The sequence below is a fragment of the Lipotes vexillifer genome, unplaced genomic scaffold, assembly GCF_000442215.2.
Source record: "Lipotes vexillifer unplaced genomic scaffold, Lipotes_vexillifer_v1.1 scaffold134, whole genome shotgun sequence".
NCBI lineage: Eukaryota > Metazoa > Chordata > Mammalia > Artiodactyla > Lipotidae > Lipotes > Lipotes vexillifer.
Window position 1 is genome coordinate 1,027,790 of NW_006787464.1, and position 19,464 is coordinate 1,047,253.

Here is a 19,464-nt window from a genome sequence, read left to right on the forward strand (position 1 = left end):
GGGTGGGGGGGGGCTGGAGAAAGAGAACCAGGAATGGCTTTCTTGACACAAGTGAACTCATTTTGGCCGAAGCCTAGCAAAAATGAGTTTACAATGCTCGCCCTTGAACAGGTGTTGGTAATTAATGATCTTAAGGGAAAAAAGGAATGCAGGAACAGAGAAGAGGCAGTCAAACGATAGTGCAGTGACAAAGCAGAGTTCTAGTTCCTCCTTAAGGGATATACATAATAGTATATATTTGGCTTCTGCAGGAATTAAGACCCCCACCCAGGTGTAGGACAGGATGATGATGTTGACCCTTCTTATTTAAGGCAACTAAGACTTGGACTCTCTGGACCTTTGCCCCAATTTTATGCTGAATTCTACTTTACTCAAGACCCTTCTTGAATATGCATGTACCCTTAGCTTAAAACTTCCCCAGTTTGGCTGTTTGGGGAGACACTGCTTTGGGAAAGATCTCTGGTGTTCTTCTTACTTGCTGTAAGTAATAATAAATCCTTCCTTCTCCCAACCTTTGGCTTGGTTGTGTCTGTTGACTCGACACCCACCAAGAGGCAAACCCAGTTTTCGCGTAACAACTAATGTTCCAGGAACCTACAGTCTATATTAAATACAACAGAAGTATGCCTGAAATGATGATAGAAAGACAGTGATGGAGAATAATAGTGTGAAGAATGGGGGTGGGGTGGGGGCGTGAGGGTTAATGTTTGAAGTGAGAGCAGCATAGTATCTGTGAACTATGGTTGAAGTGGTCACATCACTTAAAAAAATCCTGGTGAGGTTATATTAAATTACATTTCAAGGGTACACTTTGAAGTATGTGAAAGCATCCCTGATGAAGCAAGAGATAATGTGATGTAGAGCTAGAGCTGATTCTAGGTGGTACATGGATCTGGCTTTAGATAATAATAAACTAAATGTTAAGAAAGTATTTCCTTTCTAATCCTATTTTTAAAATATATTTTAAAAAATTTTATTTATTTATTTGTGTCGGGTCTTAGTTGCAGCACGTGGCATCTTCGTTGCCACGTGCGGGATCTTCAGTTGTGGCATGTGGGATATTGCAGCACGTGGGATCTAGTTCCCTGACCAGGGATCGAACCTGGGCCCCCTGCATTGGGAGCGTGGAGACTTAGCCACTGGACCACCAGAGAAGTCCCCCTTTCTGTTTTGAGCTGTATGTTTATAGACAAACAGAAAGTCTCATTTACATGCTGCATGTCTTTTGTTTTTTGTTTTTTGTTATGGCTAACACTTGGTAAACAACACACTTACTTTTTTTTTTTTTTTAAACAAAGGTTAAGCTCAGAAACTCGAGGTAGATTTCATCTGGAATTTGGTAACTTTATTTTATTTTTCTTGCATTTATTTTAGTGTATCCTTTTATTTATGGTTAGTGAGTTATATACAGTTTCTTTTCCAAACAAATTAAACAAATTGACTCGATATAAAGAAACATGATAAGCAGATTAGAACCAAGATGGCACAAGGTTATGGCAAAATTGTGAAAGTAGTATGGAAGTGACTGAAGTTTAGTAAATAAGAGCACTATGCCTGGAATGAGAAAATCTGGGTTTGAGTCCCTGCAATACCACCAACTAGCTCTGTGACCTTGGGAAGTTCACCTAATCTCTCAGAACCTTAGTATTCTCATCTGTAAACTAGGAAGAAGAATCTCTACATGACCTTCTTTGCAAGCTTGTGAGAATCTGATGAAGGAAGGTGTAAAGTGTGAACAAATGTTGACTTTATATTATGTGAAGCTGCAGAGAGGCAACATGGCTTGATGGTGAGTGTGTTGGGATGGGGAGGGAGATTTGCCAACATTTACAGAGTACTTACTATGGGCAAAACGCTGTAGATTTTTGAAAGTAGAAAAATGAATTCAATTTGGCCTTAGCCCTCAGGGTTTACTGTTTTTCTATGGACTAACACATAGGTGTGTATTATTCTGTAGACTGTGATACATATTATAAATGGGTTTAAAACCCTAGGCAAAGGAAATAGGAAGAAGCTGATTACATGAGCGTTTGTGATAAGAATAGCTACCATTATGGCCCTTCCAAGGGCTAGGGAGTCTGTTAGGTACTTTGTCATACTAGCTCATAACTCAGGAACTGAGATCAGAGAGGCTAAATAATTGTTCCATGGTTAATCATGGTGATGTCCCTGAATAAATACTTATTATATGCCCAGTCCTGTGCTAAATTCTCTTATACATTACTTCATTTAAGCCTTATCACAAGCCTGTGAGATAAGTCCCATCTCCCTTTTACAGATAAGCAAACTAAGAATCACAGAGATCAAGAGGCTTGCAGTTAGTGAATGGTGCTGTTGCAGTTTAATCCTGGGGTGTCGTTTGATTGCAAAACCCATTTCTTCCAATTCTGCGGCTTCCAATCAGCGGCTGAGTTGTGGGACTGAGGATGGCTGTGCACAAGGAAGGTCCATTCGGGGCTCTTGAAGTGTTAGGTTCTAATCTCAGCTGGGCTTCTCTAAGTTTACTATGTCACAACTTCTCTTTTGTTTCATAATATGTGTTCCTAAACTCTTAAAGGACCAAGTCCTAGGACCATGTGAGTGGCTAATATGGCTGCATGACACCATAAGGTGATATTGGTGAAGACATTTCAAAACCAGGCAGAAGAACTGGGTGAGAGGGCAAGGTAGGCTATCTACATCTAGTTTGTGGGGGCTAGAGGCTCTCTTTCCTGTGGGAACTTACAGAATCAATTCTTGGTAAATGCAAGGGGACCTTGTGCTAAATCCAATCTCCTCAATTTAGAAAGAGAAGTTAACGGCCAAAGGTCCCACAGCAGGCAGAGGAATGAGACCGCACAGCTCCCCTGTCTCAATGCTCATTTCCCAAGAGCAGTGGTTTTCAGTGTGCTCTCCAGATCAGCAGCCCTAGCACTACCTGGGAACTTGTTAGAAATGCCCACCTCAGAACCACAGATTCAGAGACGGTGGAGGTGGAGCTCAGCAATCTGTTTTGACAAGCCTTCCGAGTCATTCTGATGCATGCTCAGGTTTGAGAATGACTGCAAAGTATCTGCTGTATACTATACATCACATGGCAGGAAGAACAGTGGAGATTTGTCATCACGTCCAAACCCCCAGAAATTCTTCTCCCTCTTTGTTCCCAGGAGGACTGAAGGGGCTCAATGTAACGACCCCCCGAGATCCACAGAACACTGAGATATTTTAGACAGGGGGATGAACCTATGGAACAAACACTGGCCTGGGGTTGGCAGCCTGGGTGTGCTCCCGGGTAGCCAGAGACAGGTGCTGTCTGGCCATCAGTGTGTGGAGAAAGGCTGGGACCTGGGATACCATCAGGCTTCCCCACCCCCTGTCCAACACACACAGAGCAGCCAGGAATCTAGAGAAGGCTCTTCTCCACACTGTCCCTCCGAGTCTGTGAGCCACAAGTTGGGTGCACTCGGAACCCTACAGTGGATTTCCCAAAGGCAGGAGGCTGGAGGCCTGTGGAAGGAGGGCAGAGGACCAGAGCCGGTGGGATGCAAAGGTGTATGGAAGGCACCTGTGTGCCCCTGCTGACGATTTTTTGCTTTATGTTTAAGGGACGATAATATCTGAGGTGGGGAAATAATGGAAATTGATTTGCACTTTAGCAGTACCTCTGGCAGCTGCATTACGGATGGATTGGCGGAAGCCGGAGACTTGTGGGCAGGCGGTTATCACGCTAAATCCGAGTGGGAAATGAAAGCTGTGTGTGGTGTGGGAACAGATTTCAGAGAATATGGATTGGGATATTTGGTTATGCCTGGGAGGCGAGGGAGGAGATAGCACCCACCGGGACTCAGTGAGTTGTAAACGTAGTGGCGAAGTCCTGGCTGCTGAAGTCCTGGAACCAGTCGGCTACAAGATCCTGAGGGGCTGGATGATCTCCCCCGTCCCCGTCCCACCTTTTCCTCCTAACCCAAGGAACCTGGGCTTTGGATTCCGGCAGATGAGAGTTCAAAATTCCCGCTGGGGCTTCCCTGGTGGCGCAGTGGTTGAGAGTCCGCCTGCCGATGCAGGGTACACGGGTTCGTGCCCCGGTCCGGGAGGATCCCACGTGCCGCGGAGCGGCTGGGCCCGTGAGCCATGGCCGCTGAGCCTGCGCGTCCGGAGCCTGTGCTCTGCAGCGGGAGAGGCCACAACAGTGAGAGGCCCGGAATGCCAACATTTTGCAGGGACTGGCTCCCCTTGCCCATGGAACACCAACCTGTCCCCTCAAGATGCTGTCCCAGGGAATTCCCTGGAGGTACAGTGGTTAGGACTCCACGCTATCACTGCTGAGGGCCCGGGTTCAATCCCTGGTCAGGGAACTGGGATCCCACAGGCCACACGGTGTGGTCAAAAAAAAAAAAAAAAAAAAAAAAAAAATTCCCGCTGGAATGTAACTTCCACCGGGGCAGGATTCTATCTCTGGTTCGCAGCTATATGCTGAGGGACTAAAACAGTGCCTGGCACATAGTAGGGGCTCAAAAAACATTTGCTGAATGAATGAATCAATGAATGAATGGCCATACTCCAAGCCTCCTCTCCTCCCTTGTGCATACCCTACTCGGAACGGTTGTTGCTGAAGGAAGTCAACTAGCCTCGAACTTGACGCACAGTAGGCGCTCAACATGTTGTGTTTTTCCTTCCTCTCCACAGGAGACCGGGTCCCCAGGCGACCGCAAAAGGGAGTTTTTTGTTCCTTGCCTCTTCTCCACCTCCCTTCGCCCCCGCGGGCCCCACGGGGTCTTGGGGAGCAAGTGGGCCGGGGAGGCGGGTGGGAGCGGAGCTACGAGGCGGGGAGAAGCGCGGGCGGACTGACAGGCGGCTAGCGCGGAGCCGTTCTCCCCGCTTACGTAAGGCGCGAGTCCCGCGCGGCCGGCCGGGGCTCCGAATGGGGGCGGGCGGGGGCGGCGCCGCCCAGTGGGATCCGGGCTGGAAGCCTTTGCGGAGAGCCGCGTCCCGGCGGAGGTGTGTGTTTATTTGACTGCTCCGGGTGGAGAGGCGCCGAACTCCGGCTCCTTACAGCGGAGAGCGCATCCGTTAGCCCTCGGCGGAGGTGGGCGCTGGGCCGTCCGCGCGGGCGGCAGCCGCTGCGACTCCCCGGGAGGTGACAGCCGCCGGGGAGGGGCCAAAGCGCGGACCAAACGCTGCCCACGTGCGGGGACCCGGGTTGGGGCTCAGCCCCCAGGCCTCCCGGGGCGTGGGCGACTGGAGGCGCGCCTGGAGTTACCGCCTAGCCCGGCCCCCCGACTCGGGGGAGGCTGGCGTGGGGATGCCCTACTCCCTCCTCGGACGGGGCGTGGGGCGCGAGGTTTAGGAAGGGATCGAGGTGGGGCGGGCCGGGTGGACCTCCGAGTCCCCGACGGCTGCCCCCGCCAGGGGCGGGCGCTCGGGCGTTCGCTACAATCGCAGCGTGGGGCGAGGAGGGCGGGGAGGTGTAGCGTGGCGCTTACTCCGCCTTCGAGCCGCCCCGGCGCGGGGCGGAGGCGAGGGGTTGTCTCAAAAGTCTCTCCTTCCCCTGCAGGGGCGGCGGCAAGTCCCCGCGCGAGCCCAGGGTGTCAGAGGCTGAGGCAGAAGAAGCAAAGTTCCCGGGGCTTCTTCGAGGCTGCTGTCCGGGTTGCCAGTTCGGCTTCCCCCTCCTCGCCAAGGCAATGGCTTCCAAACTCCTGCGCGCGGTCATCCTTGGGCCGCCCGGCTCGGGCAAGGGCACCGTGTGTCAGAGGATCGCCGAGAACTTTGGCCTCCAGCATCTCTCCAGCGGCCACTTCTTGCGGGAGAACATCAAGGCCAACACGGGTGAGGACGTGCGGAGGCGAGGGGCGGGGTGAGCCGACGCGGGATCGGGTGAGGCTGGGAGGCAAAGGCAAAGGGCCGGCGAGGGGCCGGGTCTCTTCGGTCCCCGGGCGCCCTTCCCCCGCCCGCGTGTGGTAGTGCAGGCTCCTACGTGCCGGGGCGCATGCAGCCGGTGGCCCGCGGCCGTGCGGCTTAACCGCGCCAGGGAGGAGGCCGAGGCTAGTTGGGAGGAGGGTGGGAGGCGCACGCGGCCCCTCTCTCCGCGCGGGCTGCCCTTGCCGTGGCGAGAAGCCGGTTACCACCCAGATGAGGAGCGAGATCCAGGCAGCCGAAAGCCCCGAGCTTCCCTCTCGCCCAGCTTCCTTAAGGCCAAGCCATCCCCGTCCCTACCCCGTCTACCGCGTCCCTGGTGACCCGAAGCGTCCCCTCCTCTCGCCCGAGCCCCCCGGGCCGAGCGCCGCCCACCTGTGGGAGTCGGGCGGGGCCGCGCGCTGGGGAACCTGTGGCGCCGCGGGGCTCGCAGCCGCGCGCTGCTCCAGCCCCTCCGCGCCGCCTGGGACCTCCGGGCAGAGCCCTGGGTGGCTTTGAAAGGCCTGTCTGTTCCCTGCCGCCTTCTAAGGTAAACTCTCACCACTCACTCCCCCCTCCTCTCCAAGCCGGGGCCTGGCCGTTAGGAGACAAGGAGGAGACTCGTTCTGATAAATTACATTTTGAATCCAGTTTCCCTGGAAATGGCTTCTTGAGAATGTCTCCTTTGGCTTGCGTGGTGAATTGGGGGCTATAGAGCGCCTGCTCTCTTAGCCTTTCAGTACGGCGCTTCTCCCCTCTCCTCCCACCCCACGTTCACACCAGTTCGTAATGAATTGGCGTTCAAAGGCGAGAGGTAGCTGTGGTGCTCCTGCGAGGTATATACATGGCCCTTCTGGGATGCAGATGCTCACGATTAGCAACTCCTTTATGAAAACTTGTTATTGCAAACGGGGTGCTTCACTGTGGCTTCTGTTCTCATCAGTGTCCTAGGTGGTTATGGCCTATTATGGGCTAATTTCCCAGGGATCTTCATTACAGAAGCACAGATTAGTTTGGCGAGGTAGGTGGAGGACGGTGCTGGAAAACAGAAAGCCTGAAAGCGAGGAATTAAGATGTATCTCGAAGGCGGAGTTTTATTCATTATCTCTTAAGCAGGTTGTAAAAAAGCAAGCTTTTATTTTGATCTTCAAGAATCCTGTCACCCACCCTCAACATACACAAGTCCGAGTTCTGTGTACCAGATTGCACCTGGAATTTTCTCTTGTGGGTATTGTTACCACGATTGGGTCTATTTTAATTTTAATACCACATTCAAATGCATTTTATTCCTTCCGTGTGTGGAATGCAGTTTGGGCAGGGGTGAGAACTCTGTGAGAGGGAAGGCTGGCTCTCTACCCAAGGGTTTTGTGGTCAGGTGGGGCTTCTCGTGGTAGGCATAATGAGGGGAGGAAACTGCTGGGTGGGAGCCCATTTTTCTGCATTCTCTATAGCAACTGACTTGGTAACTTGTTTCTTCTGGCATGAAGGGCTTCACACCATCCATCCTGGTTCTGGATTAGTGGCTCTTTCCATTTTTAAAGAGAATATGATGGGAAGTATTTGATTTCTGCACTTTTTTAGGGGTTTTGAAAACTTTCCACTTGCTGTTTTCCCTTATTTTGTTCATTTTAACTTTCCTTTGTTCTGAATTTTAGTTTCCATTCTCCTTCAAATGCTTTCATTTCCCTCCCAGTGTTTCTCCCTGGAGTAAGAAGTGACTCTGCAATGTTTAAATTATCTTTCTCTGTTGGGAATCAAGTAGTTTATGCATGAACAATTAAAAAGCTTTATCAGGGAAAGAAGAAGAGGAGGAATAAAGGACAGTGATTCGTTTTGAAAGTGGCCTGTTTCTAGTGGACTTGGAGGGTGTTCTCAGATTATTTTTTCTCTCTCAGAAGGTCTAAGAGTCTTACCGGCTCATTGCCTGGTAAATAAAGCATTCCACAGCATTTATTTTTCTGTTAGCTGCTGTTTGCTTTTCCCTAATTTCCTGGTAGAGAAGCACAAGGATCCCTCTGTAGGTACCCCTTTATAGTTGAAGGCTCGAAGGAGATGATGAAGCACAGCAAAACCCCAGGAAATAAAACCTTGGTAGGAATTTAAGTTGGAAAGTAGCTCAGGCCATCTGCTGCAGCCTGGATTGGGGCACACTCCTGTCCACGTGGTTTTCCTGCAGCCACTCCCTGGTGGCTCCTCCAGGGAAGGGCTGGCTACTCATTGCTTTTGGGCAGTCTTCCCTCACCTGCCCTGGCAGAATTCGTCTCTTTCCTCTGCACATAGCCTGTGGATTCTGTTGCTGCAGTCACACACAGTTATGATGCAGTGCAGCAAATGTCTTCTGATTTATCCAGTAGAGACTTACTGAGTACCTGCTATATATCAGTGTTCTGGGGGCTGGGGGCTAGAGTGATATTTTTTCTACCTTCACCATGTTCCAGTTTCCACTGAGAGACTTAAAGGACAGGGATCTGACAAATTGCCTAATGCATAAAAGGGAGTTCAACAAGTCTGATGAAGGCATGGGTCACGGATTCTATCTACATTTTTCCCAGAAAGAATCAAACAGCCTCTAGCGATCAAGTCCATTTTGCTTAATTAGCTCTATGATTTACGGTAAAAGTTTGTATTTACTGTGGATCTGAGATTAGCCTCATGATACATGTCACCCGTTGGCTCTGCCTAGTCTGCCTGGAATAGTGCAGGCTGAGACTTATCAAATACCTTATTTGAAGACCCACCCCCAAGTCTTTGGCTTACATTTTCTTTAGCAAGTGAGTGAGTAAATAGATGGGAGAGTTCTCTTAGATTGCCAGAAGCAGGGTCCTACAGTCTGTCATAAATAATATTAGCTTTCCTTGGGGCTTCCCTGGTGGCGCAGTGCTTAAGAATCTGTCTGCCAATGCAGGGGACATGGGTTTGAGCCCTGGTCCAGGAAGATCCCTCATGCCGCGGAGCAGCTAAACCCATGCACCACAACTACTGAGCGCGCATACCACAGCTACTGAAGCCTGTGCGCCTAGAGCTGGTGCTTCTCAATAAGAGAAGCCACTGCAGTGAGAAGCCTGCGCACCGCAACGAAGAGTAGCCCCCGCTCACTGCAACTAGAGAAAGCCCGCACAGCAACGAAGACCCAAAAATAAATAAATTTATTAAAAAAAAAAAGAATATTAGCTTTTCTCTATGTATGTGTGCGTGTGTTGTTTGCAAACATATGCATGAGCCTGTGTGTGCGTGTGAGTGCATGCGCACACACAGGAACACACAGAGCTGGCACTCAGTAGTGAGTTCTATTAAAATTTATATTTAGCGGTAGCTTCTTTTGTTGAGTGATGGGTGACTGAAACTTCCTTCTGAAGGGTGTGAGAATCCTGTTTTAAGGGTTGTACTGGATCTACTATCTCAAGTGCAGGAAAATTGGAAAGTTTCCATTTGGAAGCATCCTGGACTTGAGAAAAGATGTTCAAGAACAAACCTGTTTCTGCTCTTAATATTAACTGCAGCTCTTGCTGAGGTTTGCAGATGGGACTGGCATTTCAAATTAGTCAATGGGCTGAGCCTCTCCTCTGAAAAGATGACCTAGTTCAGAGGGCTTAGGGGTTTTTTGTTTTTTGTTTTTTAATACTCATTAAGTATAAATGTGTGTCTTTTCTTATGTAAGAATGAAAACTTCTGAGAATTGGAGAAGTATTAAAGAGACTGATGTTCAACAGTGTATCTAAAACAACTTTAAATAGTTCATCTTTTTGTAGATCATACAAAGTCTTGGCTTATTCTGCAATATCTGGAGTATGGTATATTCCTTTTTTTTTTCTCCCCTAGCTTGGTGAGACTTGGAATGTAGCCCAGGTCAAGGGTCTGACCAGCTTGGAGGCGTCTGTCCAGTCTACATACAGGTCCACTTCCACATCCCCCTATTTTTTCTGGTTTCTGTCTGAGGGTTTTCATGTGTACTTTGGGAGAACTATTTGACTTGAATAAGGTGTCCCATGACAGTAAGACTGACTTTGTCACATTCACAGCTGAATCTGAGCATCCTTCCGGTGTGGTCATTTTTTTAAAGTAGCTTTTTCTGATCAAAGTCACGCCTTGTAGAAAATTTGGAAAACACGAAGCTGTGGAAGAAACTGAAAAGGCAAGTGAAAATTACCCACAATTCCACCCCAACACTTGGAAATTCCAACAGAAGTTATTTTACTTTTTTTCTTTTCTGTGTATTTGCCCCACTACCCCCAACAAACTTGGTGTCCCATTAGTTGATAACCGTTCCCCCTCCCACTTAGATATGTATTGTAAGCATTTTCCTGTGTTCTTAAAGCTTCTTCAGAAACATTTAAAACTTCTGTATTATAGTCCATTCAGCAGATATTTTTTTGAGTGTCTTTTGAGTACTCAGATATCCCTTTGTTCTTTTTTTGTTTTTTCTTTTTTTGTCTGTGTTGGGTCTTCGTTGCTGCATGCAGGCTTTCTTCTAGTTGCAGCGAGCAGGGGCTACTCTCCATTGCAGTGTGCGGGCTTCTCATTGTCGTGGCTTCTCTTGTTGCAGATCACGGGCTCTAGGCACGCGGGCTTCAGTAGTTGTGGCTCGTAGGCTCAGTAGTTGTGGCTCACGGGCTCTAGAGCACAGGCTCAGAAGTTGTGGCGCACGGGCTTAGTTGCTCTGCGGCATGTGGGATCTTCCCAGACCAGGGCTCGAACCTGTGTCCCCTGCATCGGCAGGTGGATTCTTAACCCCTGCACCACCAGGGAAGTCCCTCCCTTTGTTCTTAGAGGTGAGAGTCCACAGCAAGGTGAGGGGATGCGGGCGTTGAGGAGACAGGAGATAGCACATATGGAATAAGCAGCATAGTATTTGATAAAAGTGCCTGTTATGAAGGAAATGAAAGGGTGATGAGTTAGTGATGAGGCTAAGGTGATTATCCTAGGTTGTGTGATTAGGGAGTGCCTCTCTGGGAGGTGAGTAACCGCAGGGATGAACATATAATGATCCAGGAGTGGAGTGTTCCAGGGAGAAGGGACGGCAAGTGCGAAGGCCCTAAGGTGAGACTAGCATAGCTTGTTTGAGGAACAGAAAGACAGGGAATATGATTGGTGCCTGGTGAGCAAGGGGGATGTGGAAGGAAGTCATGTGGAGCCTTGAGGGTCCTGGGAAAGATTGGACTTTAAAGGCACTGGAAAGCTATTGAAGGGTTTTATAGGACAGCAGCACGAGTGGATTGACCTTCTAAAAGTTGACTTGGGGTTCTGTGTGAGGTGACAAGAGTGGTACCAGGGACACCAGGTGGATGAAGAGAGTGTACCGTGGCTTGGACTGGGCGGTGGCGGTGAGAAATGAAGGGCTTTAGGGTGTGTATGAAGGCAGGGCTGACTGGAAGGCATGAGTTGGCTCTGAGGGGTGATGGAGGCAAAACAGTGCACAGTGAGTCCTAGGATTTTGGCCTGAGCCTCTGTGTCAGATGTACCTTAGGGTTGAAATAGAGTCTGTCTAACCAGTGTGATATGGAACATTTGGGTTATTTGCTGTCTAGTAATGCTCTTATGAACATCATTGTATGTAAACCATTGAGCAGATATCCTCTCCTTGGGATAGGTTACTGGGAGTAAAATGACTGGATCAGAATAGTTTTTTTTTTTTTTTTTTTGCGGTACGCGGGCCTCTCACTGTTGTGGCCTCTCCCGTTGTGGAGCACAGGCTCCGGACGCGCAGGCTCAGCGGCCATGGCTCACGGGCCTAGCTGCTCCGCGGCATGTGGGATCTTCCCTGACTGGGGCACGAACCCGTGTCCCCTGCATCGGCAGGCAGACTCTCAACCACTGCGCCACCAGGGAAGCCCCAGAATAGTTTTTTAAAAACATATTTTATTTGTTTAGTTTCAGTGGGTCCTAGGTATGGCAGTTGCGGCTTGCAGGCTCCTTAGTTGCAGCTCGCCAGCCCCTTCGTTGTAGCTCGCCAGCCCCTTAGTTGTGGCATGCAAATTTTTAGTTGTGGTATGCATGTGGGATCTAGTTCCCTGACCAGGGATCGAACCCAGGCTCCTGCATTGGGAGTGCAGAGTCTTAACCACTGTGCCACCATGGAAGTCCCCAGAATAGTTTTTAAACCATAGGGTAATGAGAGGTTTGTTACAATATTGCTTCTGTTTTATGTTTTGGTTTTTTGGCCCCAGGCATGTGGGAACTTAGCTCCCTGACCAGGGATCAAACCTGCACCCCCTGCACTGGAAGGTGAACTCTTAACCACTGGACTGCCAGGGAAGTCCCACAAGAGTTTTAAACTTAGCTTACAAACATCCAGACAAAGTCTTGGTGTAAAGGTATCTAATAGGTGCTACTACTATATTCATGTAATTTTTGGCTTACTAAATATTTTATTTAAGTACAGACATAGATACACATACATTTGTACCTATGGGTTTTTTTTTTTTTTCCAGCCATGCCGCATGGCTTGTGGTATCTTAGTTCCCCAACCAGGGATTGAACCCCGGGCTCTCAGCAGTGAAAGTGTGGAGCCCTAACCACCGGACCACCGGGGAATTCTCTGTACCTATGTATTTAAACTCTTTCCTTGTTTTTCTGATTATAGAAATAGTTTGTATTAAGTTATCAAAGGTTTAGAAATCCAAGAAAGATAAGGAAGCAAAAAGCTTGTAATCACACTAACTGGGAGGAAAAGATACTATTAATACTTCTTATATGCAGTATATCTTCCAGACTGTTTTTCAAGAATATATTATATATTACTATTTTAAAAATTGCTTGTTTTATTTCACAATGTATCATTTAATATTTTAATGTCATTACAGTCTGTTCTTTAATGTGAGTTTAATGCTTTGTACTATTTCAATATAATTTTTATTCCACTCTTGATTTTTTAAAAAGGTAATACATGCAGATGGTAAAATTTTCAAATACAATAGGAGTGGAGTGGAAGATCTCTCTCCCATCCTGCCCTCTGGTTCCCCAGTTACTGTCCTCAGGGATACCTACATTTTTACTTTTCTTGGATGTTCATCCAAAGAATTTGTGTATACATATATCTCATGTATGTATAGTGGTGTCTCTTTTAAAAAAAAATGTACACGTATATACTTTGTTTTGCCTTCTTTTTTTAAAAACTTTGAAGTATAGCTTCGACATTGGTTTCTACTAGCACTTATCAACCTACCACATTCTTTAAAAAAAAGCCTGGATGCATACTCTTATTGTACAGCTGTACCATTGTTTCTTTAACCAACCATTCTCAGGTGTTTTGGTCTCAGGACCTTTTAACATATAAAAATCACTGAGAACCCCAAAGAGCCTTTTTTTGTTGTTGTTGTTGGGGGTAGGAGTTTATTAATTTATTTATTTTTGCTGTGTTGGGTCTTCGTTTCTGTACGAGGGCTTTCTCTAGTTGTGGCAAGCGGGGTCCATTCTTCATCGCGGTGCGCGGGCCTCTCACTATCGCGGCCTCTCTTGTTGCGGAGCACGGGCTCCAGATGCGCAGGCTCAGTAGTTGTGGCTCACGGGCCTAGTTGCTCCGCGGCATGTGGGATCCTCCCAGACCAGGGCTCGAACCCGTGTCCCCTGCATTAGCAGGCAGATTCTCAAACCACTGCGCCACCAGGGAAGCCCCTAAAGAGCCTTTTTTTATACAGGTTCTCCCTGTAGATACTAACTGTATTAGAAATTAAAACTGAGAAAATTTTAAAATATTTACTAATTCATTAAAGCTAACAATAATAAACCCATTACATGTTAACATATGTCTATAAAAACAGAACCATTTTCCAGAACATACGCAATGAGAAAGAGTAGTTTTGTTATGAGTATTTGCAAATCTCTTACGTTTGGCTTAATAGAAGAAAGCTGGATTCTCACATCTGGTTCTTCACTCAGGCGGTGTGCTGTTTTGTTTTGGTTAAAGTATTGGAAGAATATGTGTCTTCACCCAGATATGTAGTTAAAGGGGGAACTCACAGACTCCTGGAAGGGTCTCATGGACCCTCAGGGACCCTTGGACCATACTTTGAGAATGGCTGGTTTAACCAGTCCCCTGTTAATGGGAGGGTAGGTTATTTATAGTCTTTCAGTATACAAAGCATGCTGGGCTGAATGTCCTGTAAATATGTCTTTCAACAAATGTTTGAGTGCCAGGCAGTGTTGGCTTATGGGACAGAAAGAGGTGAGACAAGGTCTATTCCCTGAAGGAGCTGCTAAGTTTATTGGGAGAGGCAGTCAGGCAAACAAGTATGAAGTCGTGAAAGGGAGCAAGATGTGCGTTTGTAGGTCCTGGGGACACAGGGAAGAGGCAGCCTACCTGGCATTTAGGAGGGGTAGGGTTTGGGAAGGCTTTTTAGAGCTGGAGGAGACTGCTCAGCTGAGTTTTGACAAATGAGCCTATCTGCAAGGTGAGGAAAGGTGGTTGTTGCCACACAGAATTGGAACTCCCCCTCTAGAGCTTGTTTGTGGTTCACAGGGATCTTTTGTGTGCTTTTGTGGCTTGATCACACCTTGTATAATATCGTTTCAGACCTCATTCATCTCTTAGCTGTACGTACTATCAAAGGAAAGGGTTATTATACCTGCTCCAGATCACCTTTTCCAGTTTCCATTACTTGTGCTTACCTTTAAGATACATACATAGGGCTTCCCTGGTGGCGCAGTGGTTGAGAGTCTGCCTGCTGATGCAGGGGACACGGGTTCGTGCCCCGGTCCGGGAAGATCCCACATGCCGCGGAGCGGCTGGGCCCGTGAGCCATGGCCGCTGAGCCTGAGCGTCCGGAGCCTGTGCTTCGCAACGGGAGAGGCCACAACAGTGAGAGGCCCAGCATACCGCAAAAAAAAAAAAAAAAAAAAAAAAAAAAGATACATACACATATGGTACCAGGAAACCTTTAGTCTTCTGCCTCAGGCTTCCTGGAACTCATGTGATGGCAACTGATCATGAAACTAGTAAACTGTGTACTAGACTATTAGCTATAAATCCACCCACTGTGAAGGGCATATAGAGTTGCCTCGTAAATTGTTGAATGGTATGTAACAAGTAAATTGCCAAGTAAATTGTTACATGGTATTATGCTAGTCTGCTCAGTAGCACTCTGTGTGGTCCATGTTGTGAGAAGATTTAAGACTCAAATTGTTTTTCTTGTAAAGTTTTAGACAGTATGCTTTCACAGTGGATCAGATAATATCAACTACATATTGTCTTTTATCAAACTAGATAGATACACATTTTTATTCATATATTTTTAAAGCAGGTAGTAGAGGCTTTGGATTACTCTGCCTTTTTCCCTCCACCACTTGATATTTAGTTCAGGTTGGCCTTTAAGACATAGTACAGAAGGTCTCATTTGTAGAGCTTCCTGCAGTCCAGTTAGATGGCTGATGTTATATTTTAACAGTCTCACTCCAAGTTCCAAGAGTTCTTGTACTGGTTAAAGGACAGGTCCAGCAGCAAGCATCCCTTCCTTAGCCAGAAAGACTGATAGTATTGAAATAATGCAAAGTCAGTCCTGCTCATCAAATTCCCAAGAAGCTAGAAATCAACTGTTTTCTTTTTATTTATTGACCAGCAACCTGTGACCCTGGCACTTTGTAATTCTTGTGACTGTAATTCTTGTGACTTGGTCATTGTAACTAACGTTTGCAGTGGGTCAGGCATGTGCTAGGCCCTGCAGGGGCTAATGTATGCACATTCTCTAGTCTACACACACATCTACAGGGCAGTTGAAATACATCATTTTACAAATAAAGAAATGGCCTCAGAGAGGTTAAGTTACTTACCTTAGGTTAAACAGTTAGTTAAATAGAGAAGCTAGCATTCAAACTTGGGACCACATGGCTGGGATTAAACTTCCCATTATGTCGTGCTGCTATGCAGGTACTCCAGTAACTACTGAAAATCCACTTCATGTCTTAGAAATGCCACACTGGGACAGGAATGGCAGGGAAGCTTTGCAGCTTAGTTCTCCACCAGTCCACTGAGATTCAGCTTTAAGGGTGACCTAGAGATATGTGGTTTGTTGTTATCATTCTGTCCTTAAAACATTTAAAAAAAAAACTAAAAAAGGACCGACTTCCTCCTTTCTCCTAAATAAAGGGCCAGAAAAGGTCTGAAATAGAAACCATGTGTAATTGTGAGGAGGCAGAAATTGCTTCTCATCAAAATGGTAAGATTTCTGGAATAGTACCTGCACTTGTTTTTTTATTAGTTGTTTGACAAATGTTTCTATGCCTGCGTTAGGTGGGGGGAGGCATGCACAAGTGCCCTTGAAGCATTTATGGTTTAAGATTCAAGTTCTCGGTTCCACGTTATAGTCCTATGAGTCATGGTGGGGTGTATGTGGGTGAAGTGTTGGTCACGGACACGGTCGGGGAGGGTGTTATGCAGAGGTACCTTTCTCCCATAATGCCTTTCACACTTCCATTAATTTCTCAGTCTATTTTCAGTCCCATCACTTCCATGAAGCTTTTCCACAGCTGTTGCAGCTACATGTCATTTTCTAATCTGGAATTTCTCTCATACCCTTCTGTACCTTTAACATGGCATTTATTAATACCTCCCTGTAAGATGATCTGTTTCATAACTTCAGTTACAATCTTTCACCATCTGAATAGTAAGTTCATTAGCGTCAGTTCAGCTCAACAGATGTTTTGATAGCCTATTAGGGCAGGAGGGACAAACAAAGGAAAAATAATCAAGATAAATTGTACACCTTACGCCTTATAAGTACTATGAAGAAAATGTAATAGTACGATGACAGTGACTGGGAAGACCACTTGGGAATGTGAAGCTGGAGGAGGGCTCTCTGAGGAGATGATGTATAAGCTGAGCTCTGAACATGTGTGTGGAAGCCAGGTATATGTAGACTTGGGCAGAGGGAAGATCATGTGACAAGACTGTAATATAGGAGTGAGCTTTCCATCAGTGGAGAGGAGAGGAGGCAGGTGTCTCAGGAGCACCGTGAGTGTGGAGGAGATGGCAGAAAAGGAGGCTGGAAAGGTAGGCCTAGGGCCTTGCAGGCTGGCCAGGAGTTTGGGCTTCATTATAACTGGGTGAGAAGTGATGGGGTTTGTTGTTGTTGTTTTTTGTTATTTTTGTTCCCTTTTTGTATATAACAGCTTTACTGAGATATAACTTGCATATAGTAAAGTTTATCCTTTTAGAGTGCACAAAGCAGTGCCTTTTAGTATATTTTATAGACTTGTGCAACCATCACCACTATCTAATTTCAGAACATTTTCATTACCCCGGAAAGAAACCCTGTACCCATTAGCAGTCATTCCCCATTCCCCGCTCCCTCCAGGCCCTGATAATCACTAATCTACTTTCTGCTTGTATGCATTTGCCTTTTTTTGATGTTTCATATAAATGGACTCATACAGTATGTGGTTTTTTTTGGAGCTGGCTTCTTTAACTTTGCATGTTTTCAAGATTCAACTGTGTGGTAATATGATATGTATCAGTACTTCATTCCTTTTTATTGCATGATGATACTCTATTGGATGGTTAGACCACATTTTGTTTATTCTCTCATTTGCTGATGGACCCTTGGGTTGTTTCCTGCTCTGAACATTAGTATATACATTTTTGTGTGGACATATGTTTTCATCTCCCTTGGGTGTATACCTAGCAGTGGAATTGCTAAGTCATGTGGTAACACTATGTTTAACATTTAGAGCAACTGCCAAATTATTTTCTAAAGCAGCTGCATCATTTCATATTCCCACCACCTATGAATTGAGTTTTCCAATGTTTTCACATCCTCATCAGGGCTTGTTACTGTCTTTTTCTTTTTTCTTTTAGCCTCCCTCGTGGGTGTGAAGTGGTGTCTCATTGTGGTTTTGATTTGCATTTCCTTAAGGACTAACGATGTTGAACATCTTTTCTTGTGCTTCTGACCATTTGTATGTCTTGTCTTCGTTGGAGAAATGTCTATTTAAATCCTTTACCAGTTTTTAAGATTGGCTCATTTGTCCTTTATTGCTGAGTTCTTTATATATTTTGGTTATAAGTCCCTTATTAGATACATGATTTGCATATATTGTCTCCCATTCTGTGAATTGTCTTTATCTTTTCGTCTGTGTTTTTGTTTTTTATTGGGCTGCACCATGTGGCTTGTGGGATCTTAGTTCCCCGACCAGGGATCAAACCTGGGCCCTTGTCAGTGAAAGCACCGGGTCTTAATCACTGGACCGCCAGGGAATTCCCTGTAAATTGTCTTTTTACTTTCTTTTTTTAAAAAATAAACTTATTTATTTATATATATATATTTTTGGCTGCATTGGGTCTTCGTTGCTGTGCACAGGCTTTCTTAGTTGCGGCGAGCAGGGGCTATTCTTCATAGCGGTATGCGGGCTTCTCATTGTGGTGGCTTCCCTTGTTGCGGAGCATGGGCTCTACGCACATGGGCTTCAGTAGTTGTGGTGCATGGGCTTAGTAGCTTTGTGGCATGTGGGATCTTCCGGGACTAGGGCTCGAACCTGTGTCCCCTGCATTGGCAGGCGATTCTTAACCACTGTGCCACCAGGGAAGTCCTACTTTCTTAATGGTGTCCTTGGAAGCATAAAAGTTTTGAATTTTGATGAAGTCCAGTTTACCTGTGTTCTTTTACTGCTTGTGATTTTGGTGTTGTGGCTAAGATACCATTGCCTCATCTAAGGTGAAGCCACTGTTTTTAAATATGGAATTGACAATCTGGTTCACATTTTTTTTAAATTAGTTTTTATTGGAGTATAGTTGCTTTACATGATTCACATTTTTTAATAGATCACTCAGGCTGTTTGGAAACTGGACTGGATGGTTCTAGAGTGAAACTTCCAAAGACAGGTAAGAGGTTGTTACAGTATCCACAGACAAATAGGTAGACTTTAAACTTCAGTAAGTACTTGTTTAATCAAGGTATTCTAATAGCATCCTGTTAGATGGGATGTTTCTCAGGGAAGTTCATTTGGAAGTACCCATGTAGGTTTGGCATAGCAAGTAGTTGGCACAGAGGTTGGCTCCATGGCATAGAGGAAATGTAGTTGGGCTTTGGAGTCATGCATACCTCGGGCTCGACCTCTAGTAATTGTGTTGTCCTTCTATTTTCCTTTGAATTTGTCTTGTTTCCATTCTTGTCCAAACAAAAATACGTACATTAAAGTTTTGTATGTGCCTCTTTTGGAAGACTCCCTTAACGTAAAATAGCTTTTTAAAAGTTGTGTCATCATTAAAAAGGACAGTTTTCTAACTTTACCTATTTGTCTGATTGGATGGATTTTTCTCAAGGTCTTTTAATATACAGGGTCGCTGACATATCTGATTCAACTTTTGCTTTGCTTGGTTTTCCTAAATTCTAACACAACTGCTTCTGTATTTTTTCTCCTACGTGACCCCTGTAGATCTTGGTAAAAATAACCCATGTGGTTTGCAGGAGAGCTATAAAATATTGATTGCATATATGAGTATAGTTTCCCAGTTTTCTTAAGTGGTGACTATAAATACCAACCCAGGATATAATTTAGTTTTTCCAAGACGGAGACTGATTTTCAACTTGCATTACTTCAGTGGGCTTAGTTTTTTAAAAAATCAAGGGTACATGGGCTTCCCTGGTGGCGCAGTGGTTGGGGGTC

The 19,464-nt window shown here is 46.1% G+C and overlaps 1 protein-coding gene across 1 annotated transcript in view; it reads left to right on the forward strand.

Moving 5' to 3' along the window:
* Positions 1-5,432: 5,432 nt before the first annotated feature.
* AK4 (adenylate kinase 4) overlaps positions 5,433-19,464 on the forward strand; it is a 73,190-nt gene continuing 59,158 nt past the window's right edge. The window contains exon 1 of the mRNA XM_007460079.1: positions 5,433-5,805. Coding sequence (XP_007460141.1) covers positions 5,661-5,805 — 145 coding nt within the window. The 5' untranslated portion in view covers positions 5,433-5,660. The remainder of the gene's footprint in view (positions 5,806-19,464) is intronic.